Source organism: Charadrius vociferus, unplaced genomic scaffold (genome assembly GCF_000708025.1).
Source record: "Charadrius vociferus isolate BGI_N301 unplaced genomic scaffold, ASM70802v2 scaffold16, whole genome shotgun sequence".
Taxonomy (NCBI): Eukaryota; Metazoa; Chordata; class Aves; order Charadriiformes; family Charadriidae; genus Charadrius; species Charadrius vociferus.
Genome location: NW_009649167.1, coordinates 2,578,096 through 2,590,752, shown reverse-complemented (window position 1 = coordinate 2,590,752; position 12,657 = coordinate 2,578,096). Strand labels below are relative to the sequence as shown.

At 41.9% G+C, this 12,657-nt stretch overlaps 1 protein-coding gene across 3 annotated transcripts in view; it reads left to right on the top strand.

Annotated features, from left to right (window-relative positions):
• SMAD9 (SMAD family member 9) overlaps nucleotides 1-12,657 on the top strand; it is a 21,719-nt gene that overhangs the window by 6,217 nt on the left and 2,845 nt on the right. Inside the window, exons 2-5 of one of the 3 annotated variants that reach the window (XM_009888405.1) lie at nucleotides 883-1,140; nucleotides 4,041-4,178; nucleotides 5,967-6,188; nucleotides 10,583-10,839. In XM_009888405.1, coding sequence (XP_009886707.1) covers nucleotides 883-1,140; nucleotides 4,041-4,178; nucleotides 5,967-6,188; nucleotides 10,583-10,839 — 875 coding nt within the window. The remainder of the gene's footprint in view (nucleotides 1-882; nucleotides 1,141-4,040; nucleotides 4,179-5,966; nucleotides 6,189-10,582; nucleotides 10,840-12,657) is intronic. The other 2 variants (XM_009888406.1, XM_009888407.1) reach the window with 2 other exon arrangements.

Below are 12,657 nucleotides of genomic sequence, written 5' to 3'. Positions count from 1 at the left end.
TGCTCTTGCTCCTGATACGTCAGAATCCACGATAATTTGGGTCAGCTTTAGGTTTCTTAATGCAGCAATGTTGTTACAGCACTGACAGTATGAGATGTAAACGAAGAAAGTTTGTGTAGAGGGGCAATATCTTCTATTAGACCAATTTTTACATGGATTTATTTGGATTTCAATTTTCTGACCTGAGTTTTTCATGTCTTAAGTACCAACCATTGACATTTGCCTCCTCATGCTAGATCTTTTCTAACTATATTGTGAGAGCTAAATGAATATTGCTGCAATATTTGAATTGCCATTTACATTTCCTTTTAAAGATCCCACCGTCTGGCTGGCAGCATTTTCAAGTACCTGAAAACCTTTTAAATCTAGTGTCTAACTTCTTGTCTGTGCTTCCTTTTGCCTGTCTGTAAAATGCTGGCAGTAAAATACGCAGTGTATTGTGGAGCACTATTAATTGTTATTAAACTTAGCTGTGGTTTTGGCAAATCCTGGTGATAATATTTAGCAAAATTCTGACATTCAGTCTTTCAGGAATGAAGGAATAGGTAATTTTGAGGGGGAGAAGTGTGCCACTTGCATTTCTGTAAGAGGGCTGTGTGTGCATGCTGTACTTGTGAATTTTGTGGCACCTTGCTCAAGTCATGAATGAGTCCATATTTAGCATATGGAATTGCTGCAACTGGCTGCAAACCTGGAAAAAAAAAGATCCAAGAATCAGCTTTTGATTTTTGTTTTTGGGCAGGTTTGTTGCTCTTCAATGACTTGTATATAGACAGCAATATTTGGGCAGCATGGAATATGCTTCTTTTTAACTTTCCAAGAGATATACTTTCAAGAGTGCAGTTATAATCAATTTTTTTCTGGTTTTGTTTTTATTTTCAGTCCTACCTCCTGTACTCGTTCCAAGACACAGCGAGTTTAACCCTCACCTCAGCCTCCTCGCCAAGTTTCGAAACACTTCTCTGCACAGCGAGCCACTGATGCCCCACAATGCCACCTATCCTGATTCTTTCCAGCATCCTCCATGCACCCCTTTTCCATCATCACCCAGCCACATGTTCTCCCAGTCGCCTAACAGCATCAGCTACCCCAACTCACCAGGAAGCTCTTCTGGACCAGGAAGTCCCTATCAGCTCACAGGTAAGAATGAGCTTTCAGACATCCTGACTGAGGTAGTTGAGGTTCTTGCCAGGGTTTGGGTTCATGTGCCAGTTCTGCGTGTTCCCCCCAGGCTGTAGCTGCAGATTGAAATGTTGGACAGAATGGATTTGGAATGTGGTTTCTTGTGACTGTCTCTTAGTATTGTCTCCCAGTCCTTCTGATGGATGCTCAGTGGACTAAGAATTGTAGTCATCCCACTCCTAGAAGTGCCTGGATGAGATTTCATGATTACTGTAAGGGGGAAGTTGAGGAGAGGAGCAGGTGTGCCAGGCCACCTTCTACCTAAAGCTGCCCGTCCAAGCTTCTCATACAACCCACAAAAAAAAAGAGCACTTGCAACACCTAAGTTAGGCACCTCTAATAGAGGTAGTGAGCGTAGGAACCTTTAGAAATTCCATCAAGAGAGAAAGGATGAAATGAGGAAATTGGTACGCAGAAATAATTTTAAATATAAGGTGATCCCACTGGCTGTATAAACTTCAAGGTGTTTAACAATCTGGCCCAACACTTGGTGAAGCCACCAGGAGAATCCTATGGCTTTGGAACGTGTTTCATCAGCTCCACAGTTAGCACGGTTCATGGAACGTGTTTCATCAGCTCCACAGTTCTGAGGTCAGCACGGTTATTGCCACTCAGGTTGTTTGTGTTGTGAACTCCTTACTTAGGACTGCTCTAACCACCTGAGAATTTAACTCTGCTTTTGCTGTTAAATATACCAAGAAGGTGTCATGCAACACAGCTGAGAGCTAGCTTTAATATCAAAACATGGTTCAGATCCACTTCTGGACTTTGTTGTAACTCAAATACTTTCAACGATCTCAGCTTTTTCACAAAGATGAATTCAGGTCAGAATGTTGTAGCTTAATGTTTTAATGTCTCAACTAAAAAACATTTAAATTCATGTCTTTAATGATGTGCCTATTTTGATTTTAAGTGCAAGAAAAGTGTCTATTTTTACAAGGTATTTCTAGTGTTTGAACTTCCTTTTAAGCTGGACACTTTCAACATATTGTGATGTTTTTCCTTCCCTCTCCATTCATTGAATGGACCTTCATTCATTTCTTTTCTAGATCTGTACTTTAGATTAAATCATATTTAGCAACATGGAAACCTTTCAGCAAGTAGTAGGACTTGTTTGTCTTCTCCCATCTTTTTCTTTCACCTCTGTGTAACCAAGCTGGATTCAGTGGAGCTAGTCCTGACAGGTAAATCAGGCCCATTCCAACTATTTAATGACTCTGACTCGTGCATTTAACTGAACTTGGGACTTTGCAAAGCTACTTAAAAATGGAAATGGCTCAACCTGAGCTTCAGTATATCACAGCACACAGCATGCTGATAAGCATAATTTGCCTGTGTAACAATCAGGGATGGAAGACTATCTAAAGCAAACTGGAGTTACATCAAGAACCTTGAGTGGGATTGGTGTGACCAAATACAGATGTCAACAATGCAAATTTCTACATCTCATGCAATTGTCTATACTCTCTCTGTAATCAGTGGAGAAAAACAGGCACTCCTAGAACAAGATTCATTGCATCTGAAGGTGTATGTCTAAAGTAGCAATGCACTGTGTCTGCAGGTGCCCGTTTTTCTTCAGTGGGTATAAGGAGCACTTATGGTGACTGGCTTTGGTGTAGACATCAAAAATACCTGTATAACCACATTATATTCCTTTCTGTGACCTGTATTCTCTTCCTCTCTTTCCTGATTTTGTTTTACTATTCTAACTTGTTGCATTTTCTGTGGGAGGGTTATGCCATCTGTATGTTAGAAATATCATATAGTGTATGAAATTCCTGAATCCTGAACAATGCTTACATAGAGTAACTTCCCTGTGCAGTACTTAACTTGGAAGATTCAGTGGTTATCTTATGAGACAGTCCACGTTTATCCACTCTGGGTGAAGTTGCTCTGTTTTGAGGGCCAGCCAATAGACCCCGAACACAAAAGGAAATTTCAACCTGGAACCAAGTTAAACCCTGGTCTTCTTAAAGAGCTCCTTAGTTCTGCAAGCTCCTATATGGCTCTAATTTACACATAAGACCACTGACTTTATGTTCAAATGAATAAAACTACATGCTTTTAGTGCTTACACAGTGAATGTCGGCGTCTTCTAAAAAAAATAAGAACTTCTTTTTTCTTTGGCTTTCTAAAGCTTTTTGTCTTTCTTGAGAATCCCCACTATAAAGTCACCTTCTGTTTTCTAGCTTACTGTGCCATAAATGAAACAAATCAGGAGCTGGACAGGTTATGAGATGATACTTTTTCTCCATATTTTTTCATCACATCCATTGCTCTTTGATGGGAGACTGAACAGACCAGAAGAGGGCCAGCCTTCCCTTGTAGGACAGAGGTAAAAAGGACAAATCTGAAGGGAGTTTTGCCAAGTCTGACTTTAGAGTGTAAAGGCTTTCCATAGGCTTTTTTTATAGCCTGTGAAGAAAGAGAGCCTTCTCCCAGGGGATCAATTAAAGTTAGCTTCTGCTCTTAAATCATCCTCTTCAAGTTTGAAATTTGCAAGAGAAGTCTGGAACTGAAGGATCAAACTGCGTTACTTTCTTAGGGTAACAACTGGTGTTAAGAGAGAGATTGACTGGGCACGGGTCTAGGCCCTGCTGTGACTTTCCCTCTCTCTTTCAAGTGCAAAGTGCCCAACATGACAGCCCTTCCTTCCCATCCTCCCTGAACATGTAATGGTCTTAATCTGGAGACTGACGGGAGGTCAGATTCAGATTTGTGCTCTGTTTCCAGCCGTTCTCTAGCTAAACGATGCTGAAGAAGCCTTAAGTATTCACCAGGAAAAGCCGGGGAGAATTTACCAACATACTGATTTAGGCATCTTTTCTTTCTTTTCTTTCTTTCCTTCTTTTGAATAGTGGAAACTCCACCCCCACCTTACCATGCAAGAGAACCTCCAGGAACCCACAATGGGCGGTCCATGGATGCATTAGCTGAAAGTCAACTAGTGCTGTCTTTGCCCAATGGAGGTAAATCTGCCGATGGAGAAGCTGAAAGTAAATAACCATTTGTACTATTCTTCAAAGAAAACCTGTTAAGCAAAAAATTATTGTTTGAACAATAAGGTTCAGTGATCTGTAATAATAGGTTTCAGACAGCTTTGCAGTAAGGCTATGTACTAGACCCATCCATTAGCTAGCAGAATAGGTTGATTTAAGAATTCGGTGAATTATGTGTGAAGTTACAGAGTTTAGACCTTATTTGCATCCATGGACTATTACAGTTAGAAAGCTGTTAATGAAAGCAAACACTGTTATCTACGTTGTAAAAACAAAGTTATCAAATCAAGGATGGTGAGGCAATATAACACACAAGAACACTATCAATATCAGAACTGATTTATTTATCACCTTCAGTTCTGGGTTTCAAGTACTTTAAAGCCTTGTGGTTGGGAACTTTCTTATTGCCATCTTTGTATTAATGTTACATTACTGGCTGGCTAGAAAAGGACATGTTCTAGTGAAGTACAAAGAGACTTCTAGAGAAGGCCAAGCTCTTTGTCCTCTTACAAGAATACTTTAGTGGGAGAGGGCATGGGTGTTCAAATTAGAAGGGTCTGGGATCCTCCTTGCTCCCCTTAAAGCAACTTCATGACCTCTCCAGCATGGTCTTCGCTACCTCCAGACTAGTAGTGGCAGGTGATGCCTCCACCATTCAAAGCCCTTTGCTGCAGAGCAGCAAGGGGAAATAGAGTTCCTCTGGTGGGTTTTCCTTTGGCTTCCTGCTGCTGAGAAGGAAAAATCACCATTGTTCTTTTAGTCCAGCATATTGTAGTCCTAAATAAATGTCCTTTATGGCATGAGGACTGAAAACTGTGCACACACACACATTTAAAAAATAATGCCAGCATTCTGAAACAGTGAGCAACATCTAAGTATCACAGAACTGGAGCAGAAGGAAGGTGAGAGTGATAGTGCTAATTACAGATGGGCACACAGAATGGCCAGATAATAACTAGTTATCAGACACCAATATTTTTAAATAAATTGTTGAGATACTTTAATCTCTTTACCATAGTTTACCATCCATGATCACTGCCCTAGTGAATATTAGTTTCCAGTTTATTAGAGGTTATGCACAGAGGTGCTCTCGGGGCAGAAGGTCTCACATGCCTCTGGTGGGCAGGCAGGATAAGGTTTCCCACTAATTTCTTTAGGATGAATGAGACTCAGAGATTCTGTTACATTTTTGAGTCTTTCTCTGTCTCTGAGTTAGAAAACCAGGGTAGGGGTAGATCCAAAGAAATTACCGTGCTGACATTTCAGCTTACGGTCCCACATGGAAGTGGAAAGCCCCAAAGCATGTTAAAAATTGGGGGGAGTGATTGATTACTACTGAACTTCAGAGTTTGGTATTAAGCTGAAGGCTTGGCTCAGTTTTGACTTGCTTTGAGCCCGTCTATCATCCCTAGCTCCTGCTGGTCTGCAGAGCAGATGTATCCCTTGCTATTTTCAGTGTAGAGATTGGGCCCCAGTTCAGCAAGGAATGTCAGCATGTGCTTAATTTAATGCAGCAGAGTTATCACTTTTAAGAACAAGTGGGACTCCTCAGAGGCTTAGAGTTAAGCTGGTGTATCAGCCCTTTGCATGTTTGGGGCTTCAGTCATAAAATTAAGAAGAAACAGAAGCTGCTGTTGAGATAAAAAGTGAGACATAAGTGACTGTGTAGATGAAGAGCTGGGTAGGGGGGTGGGGGGTGGGGGGGAAGTAGGAAAGAAGATAGAGAATGATTGTTTAAAAAATATTTCTGAGACCTGAGCAGCTGATTAATTTTATTTCCTACAGACTTTCGACCTGTTTGCTATGAGGAACCCCAGCATTGGTGCTCAGTTGCCTACTATGAACTCAACAACCGGGTAGGGGAGACTTTCCAGGCTTCCTCCCGAAGTATCCTTATAGATGGATTTACAGATCCCTCAAATAACAAAAACAGGTTCTGCCTGGGACTGCTCTCAAACGTAAACCGCAACTCTACTATAGAAAACACCAGGAGACACATAGGAAAAGGTAAGAGGAAATCCCTTCTCCTTGGGAATATTCAGAGCTTGAAAGAACTGTGCGTTGCATTAACAAACCTAGCTGACTTGTCAGATGTGCTTGTCTTAAAACCAAAGCTCTGAGATTACTTCAGAAATAGAAGAAAAGCAGCTGATTCTTTTCTGACTGGATAACAATCAGCAGAGTAGCTCCTTACAAAAGCTATTTACTTGGCCAGCGAAGAGAAAAATGTTGTTTATAGTTGTGTGTTCTAATTTAGCAGTATGTATTTTCATTTTATTTATTAGAGCTTCTGGCAGCTGGGAATATTGCCATTGAAATGCCACTAAAAGGATAATTGCTGGTGCCTCAGGGCTGGTTCTCCTACCACCAAATAACAAAGGGAGATGGATGAAACACTTAGTAGTTGAGTTATTTAGCTGAAGAACTCTACCAGAGTTGCCTTTGTAGCTTTCTCCCCCACTACCAGTCTGATTCCCTGCCTTGTCAACTTCTTGACAGTAAAACTGTCTTGGATTCTCCCTTCAGCAGTTCCCCTTGTATGCTCCACTTCTGGTGTACGTATACGCTGTGCACTCAGGAGTATATGCTACTGGTGACAAATACGGGGAGACCATACCTGGGCACGTGTGGTCACACACACTCCATCCCAGCTCACCAGGCCTGTGTAGGGCCTGATATTCTCCCAGAACTTGCTGTTGTTTGTGGCAATGAGTCAGAAGCCCTGTACTGGCCACTTCTCTGTGCAGATGAAGCTTTACCTGTTCTGGTATATCCAGTCTAGACTCATTATCTTGCCAACCCAGCCTCTCACCAGTAGCTGCCTGGGAATGGATTTCCCACTGGGCTAATTAACTCTAATTGTTCCACTCCTATTATCTTGTCAACCTCACCTCATTTCCCAGGCCTAGAGCAGTATTTTAATTGGCTCTTGATAGTCTAGTGTTGAATGACTGAATACGAGGAAACTCTGAGACAAGTGTGACATAGTTTTTATAAACAACAGTGAACCTGAAGGCTACTACAGGAGATGTGTTTATCTCTTGCGCTTTTCTCTAGAAAGGAAAGCACTGGTGTTGCAGATGTGCTGTGTGAAGTCAGCGTGATGCTACAAGTGTCTCTCATAGTAGTTTGTTGTGAGGGGTGGAAATGAGTTGTACCTCTAGTTCTAACTTAGAAAATAAGGCAAAGCTTCTCTATCAGCATAAGCTGTCAGAGGGGTGTAGATCAAAGCTGAGCCCAGCCTTAAAAGAAGAATGACAAAAGATCCCAGTCAGAACTGTCATTTGAGGATGTTACATTCTGTGACTTTCTGCCCCAAAAGAGGAAGAGACAGAACAGGAAGAAAATGAGGTAAATGCTAATGGTCCTCATCCATTCAAATCTGAAGATCTGTCTTCATTGATTAAAAGTCTTTTAAAGTTCTACACTAGGAAACTGCCCAAGGGAAGGGAGCAGGTTGCCCAGAGAGGAGCTTAGTATATCAGAGATCCTTAATTTTACTGTTCTTCCTTGTTTATGCAAATCTTAAAAAAACATGTTCAGGTGGAATAGAAGTGTCACCAGTACAGGCCTGCAGAAGAGCACAGAGCAGCTCCAAAAGTGTGTAGTTCAAAGGCATTCTGGACAGATGAAAGCTACTGAAATGGATACAATTGTCACATGTTAACAGGGGAGAAAAAAGAGTGAGTAAACAAGATTAGCTCAGTAGGATAAGGATATGTGATTGAATTGTCATCTAGTGTATCAGCGTGAAATGGTTTCCTGGAAATACCACATCAAAGCTAAAAACAATCCAGAACACAATGCAACATCTACTAGCAATTGGACCTGTTTCAGCAGTCAGACTTCAAGGACAAAAAGGGGACTTCTGATCGAGTGTCAAAAAGATGTGGATGCTTGGAGACTGTTGAATTTCCAGTTTCTGCAAAAAGTAATGAAATCCCACTAAAACATATGGACCCTTGATTTGGTCTTCTGCAAATATGTATTCAGCTACTTGGCTTCCTTGAGGGTGCTTGTCTCTGCAAATGAATACCAGAAGAATAGAAATACATGCTGACATTTCATTACTGATGTATTTATTGCTTTTAAAAAGTCCACAAGGAAAAAGCAAATTGTAGCCTCTGCTTTCAGAAGTGACTATGGTGTTTTTGTTACTGCAGTACGCAGTTTGGGCAATGCCTTTGAAAGCATTCGTTTTTTTCAGAAGTCGCATTACTCAATATACTCCGAAAACCCAGACTTTGAAGCTTTTCACCTTAGCACCCAGGTGCGTGGTCACCCTAAACAAGTAGCCACACCTGAAGATTTGAAATGCAGTGAACATTTATGTCCTTATTCTTCTCTCCCTATCCTGTGTTCTCACTCTGTTTATTTTATAAAGTTATATGGAGTCCATCAAGATCCTTCCCTTTTATCCATCTTCCAGAGAAGGGAAAGGAGACATAGGTCAAGTAAGAGCAGTCACAATGTGCAGCACCCCATGATGCAGTTGGACTGGAGCTGACAACTGGTCTAATGGAGCTGTCATCTCACCCGTGTTCCCAGTGCAATACTAGCGTGTGCCCTGCACCACACCCCCCTGCCACTCACATCTAATTTGAGAGCTCGTGAGTGCATAGAAGTAAAAGTCAAGTGATGGCTTGAAGACAGACTTCAAGGTTCCTCTCTGAGTCACTCTGGAAGTCTATGGGAGAGCGTACTTTTCCCAGATTCTTTTCCCACTCAACCTGCTTTTCCCTGAGCCTTTCCCACTTGTGTTCAGAGGCTGTTTTTGTCCTAAGGATGTGCTGCTGCCCCTTGCTGTCATGACCACAGAATGATGAGCAGGCTGGGAATATGTAACCAGTCTTTTTTGTATGAAAGACAACAGGAATAAAACTAATTACAACTGGATTATTAAAGCATAGTTATCACTAGCTTTCCAGGCAGTTCACTGAGACTCTGTGAACATGTGCATTTGTATGTAAGGGTTTGAATGCCATACCTGGGAACAGAGAGGAGGATTTTACTTTTATTTAGTGGTGTTTTTTATGAGAACAAAGAGCTGAGTTCTTCCACCTCTCTTGGCCATGGGAGGGGTTCATCTCACCTAATCTAGCCATGGGAAGGGTGAATGTCTGAGCATCTTCACAGGATGACTCGCCCCCCTTCAGGGTGTGGTTTCATGCTCACATTTAAGCAGTCTGGGTCCCCATTGCCACCCTTCCACTGATGAAGATCTCACTGCAAATAAATCTTTTGTTTTCTTTTGTTTGTTTTTAATTTTATTAGCTGGTTCAGTTCCCCAGTCTGTATGGCTGCCCAGTCCCCAGCCATTGCTGCCAGCCTGAAAGCAGGTGTGGTAAGAGGCAGCAGGGGCAGGGAACAAGAGAGCCTTTTCAGCACCTGCAAAGACTTCCATCAGTTTAAGCTGGCAGTTAAGCCTGCACTCTGTAGCAGATGGAGTGAATCATCTGATCGTACAGTGCCTTTCGTCATCTGTCAGCTAGAGAAGGCATCTACACAATTAGCTTACACAAGATCCCTAACTTTAAGGTTACTGAATTGGGCTAAGATAAATTCTCTCACCAATTTAGGTGTATTTTCATGCAAGCAGACGTCCTGAGGGGACCAGAATCTTTGAATGGGTAGAAATGCTTCCATCTTCATTTCCCCAAGGCACGGTAAAAATTTGAGAGTTAGTGTTGGTAAGTCACTCAGGCACTGAAAAGTCCAGAAGGAAGTCAGTCGTTTTCTTGCTAAAGGTCACTTTGAACAGGATCTTATGAGTAAGTCATGTCATGTAAATTCAAATACATAGTTCTGATGTGATGTATAAAACAAAATACAGAAAAGCTATTTTAAGTACACGCCATGCTGTGTTTGAACTGCATGAGATAGGATCCTGTAGTAAAAAGATAGCGTGCAGCGAAGTGGGTCTTGGTCAGCGTACATGTGCTCTACAGTGAAAATAGATTTAGATGTGTAATGCATAACAGATTTGTCAGTTCTTTGACTGTTTTGATCCACACTTTGTACATGGTTGACATATGTTCGACATTTATGTGTGTGTGTATGTATGTGCGTGTGTGTGTCATAAAGTACTATGCTGTTCGGTTAAAGAAGTAAACCAACCTTCACTGAGAAACAAGGCAGCACATCATGTCCCAAGATTTTTTTTCTCCTAGACCAGTACCTCCAAATGGCATTTATAACAGTTTCCTCTTAAAGTTGGTGGGTCTGTTGTACAGATACACGGATATGCACACAGTTTACTGTCTTTTAAAAGTCCATGTATAAAGACTGAGTGCTTGGAATGGTCCTGGGGTTGTATGCCCACACCAGTAAAATAGATAGAGAATTACTGGTATGCGTTGTGAACAATGGAGAAATAATATATGTGGGGTTTTTTTTTCAAGGTGTTCATCTTTACTACGTTGGTGGGGAAGTTTATGCTGAATGTGTCAGTGACAGCAGTATTTTTGTGCAAAGCCGCAACTGTAACTATCAGCATGGTTTCCACCCGGCCACTGTCTGCAAGATTCCCAGTGGCTGCAGCCTCAAGATCTTCAACAATCAGCTCTTCGCGCAGCTGCTTGCCCAGTCAGTCAATCATGGTTTTGAAGTGGTGTATGAGCTGACCAAGATGTGTACTATTCGGATGAGCTTTGTTAAAGTAAGGATTCTTTGTTTTCTCCTGCATTTCTGAAAAGGCAAATCCCATCACTTGCTGGCTTTGGTGCAAAACTAGACCCCATCAAATCCTTCCCAAGTGGGGATTTAGACACCCAGCTTGCAAATAGCAATTCAGACTGCCTGTTTTCCAGTATTGCCTTAAACTTCTAGGTGCTTAAAATCAGTAGCTTTTGTGGTCAACCTGGAAATTTCTTACATTCCAAAAATTAGGTATTCCATACACTTTTTGTGGAAAATAAGCAGAGATTGAATGGTGATGTTCTCCCATTGACTGCAGAAAGAGCTCAACTTAGAGGGGTTTAGCAACATGTAAATTTAGTAGCACATATCCTAGGCGGTTGTGATCTCTCCTATCATTACCAGTTTGCAGTAGAGCTTGGTAGAGCCATAGATCTGAAAAAAACGTCCTTATGTCTCTAGACTGATTTACAGTCTCACCATTACTATAGACTGGTATACATGGTCTCAGTCAAGAAACACTGGGTCTTCCTTCAGCCCACACTGAGCTTGCTGGGAATTGTTGTTTGCCACTGGTCTGATCCTTGGCAAGAGATTGTCTTAATTTCTGATGACATTCATCTGGCCAGCCACACTACCAGAAGGGCTTCTGGCAAGCAGAATACAAAACCCAAAAGAACATTGGACCTCCCCCCTGTTATTTGGAAGAGACAGGAGACCACCAAAGCCATTACTGTTTCCGTGTCTTTCATATCTGAACTTTGCGGTCTGACTGCTGTGTGTGGAATGTATCAGTCTTTGTGGGAGTTTCTTAAATTTTCTGAATGGCCTTCTCACCAGGATGAAATCTCTTGACTTCTTTTAGCCCTTAGGGTTTATTTAGGTGTCTATTGCAGCATCTAAACCCCAGAGAACGGTGAGTATTTCAAGACTGTTTACAGATTCGCTAGACTGACTTCCTCTTGTACTGCTGGGGAGAGCTGGCAGCAATGTTCAGCCTGCAAACTGCAGAAGTTGTACCATTAGAAGCAAGTTGGTCCTGCTAGGTACCATAAGAAGTGGCTTGAGTATGTCCGTTTGGCTTGCAGATTTGGTTTTATACAAATGACTGAATCAAGCTGATTGAATTCACATTTAAGATACTGCAAAACTGCTTGAGGCTCAAGCCTAGTTCCCCTATGTTCTGCAAAGCAGATGAGTTGAGCCCCACACGCCTTTCTGGTTCTGACTTTTTCCAGCCATCCTTGGGGACCCATCTCCTTAAGTCTCGGAGAGCATTAAGAAGGACCTGTAATTTTTCCCAAGAATCCAAGCCAAAATCTCTCTGCTCGTGACCACGCTGCTGCTTTTTTCTTGGGAAGGAACTGACATCTCATTCACACGCAAGCATTAGGGGAAAAAAAGAAAGCAAGAAACCCAACAAACAGCATTTTCTTTAATGGAAGACGTGAATGGGCATGTTGTTTATAAAGGCAGTGTAGCCAGTTATGCAATATTTTCATTATCTCAGCAACTCAGGGGTAATCTCTTTGATGTGTTATCTGCCTCCATGCCCAACATGGCAACAGAAATGGTGGTGTTGATGCACTAAATAGTGCTGCTGCCATATTATCACCTTGCTTTGTTGAAACAATAGCAGCCACTATAGTGCCTCAGGCACCAGAAGACCAGCTCAAGGAGTTATTTTGAACCCTTTCCCATGACCTTTGGAATATGGCTATGCAAATCTCACCTAGGCTCTTCCTTCCTGGCCTGTAAAAACCCTTTTCTGTGCTCAGTCTTCTCAAATTAGTTGTCTCCCAAAGTGTGAGCCCTGATGTGTTCAGTGTGGGGACAGGAA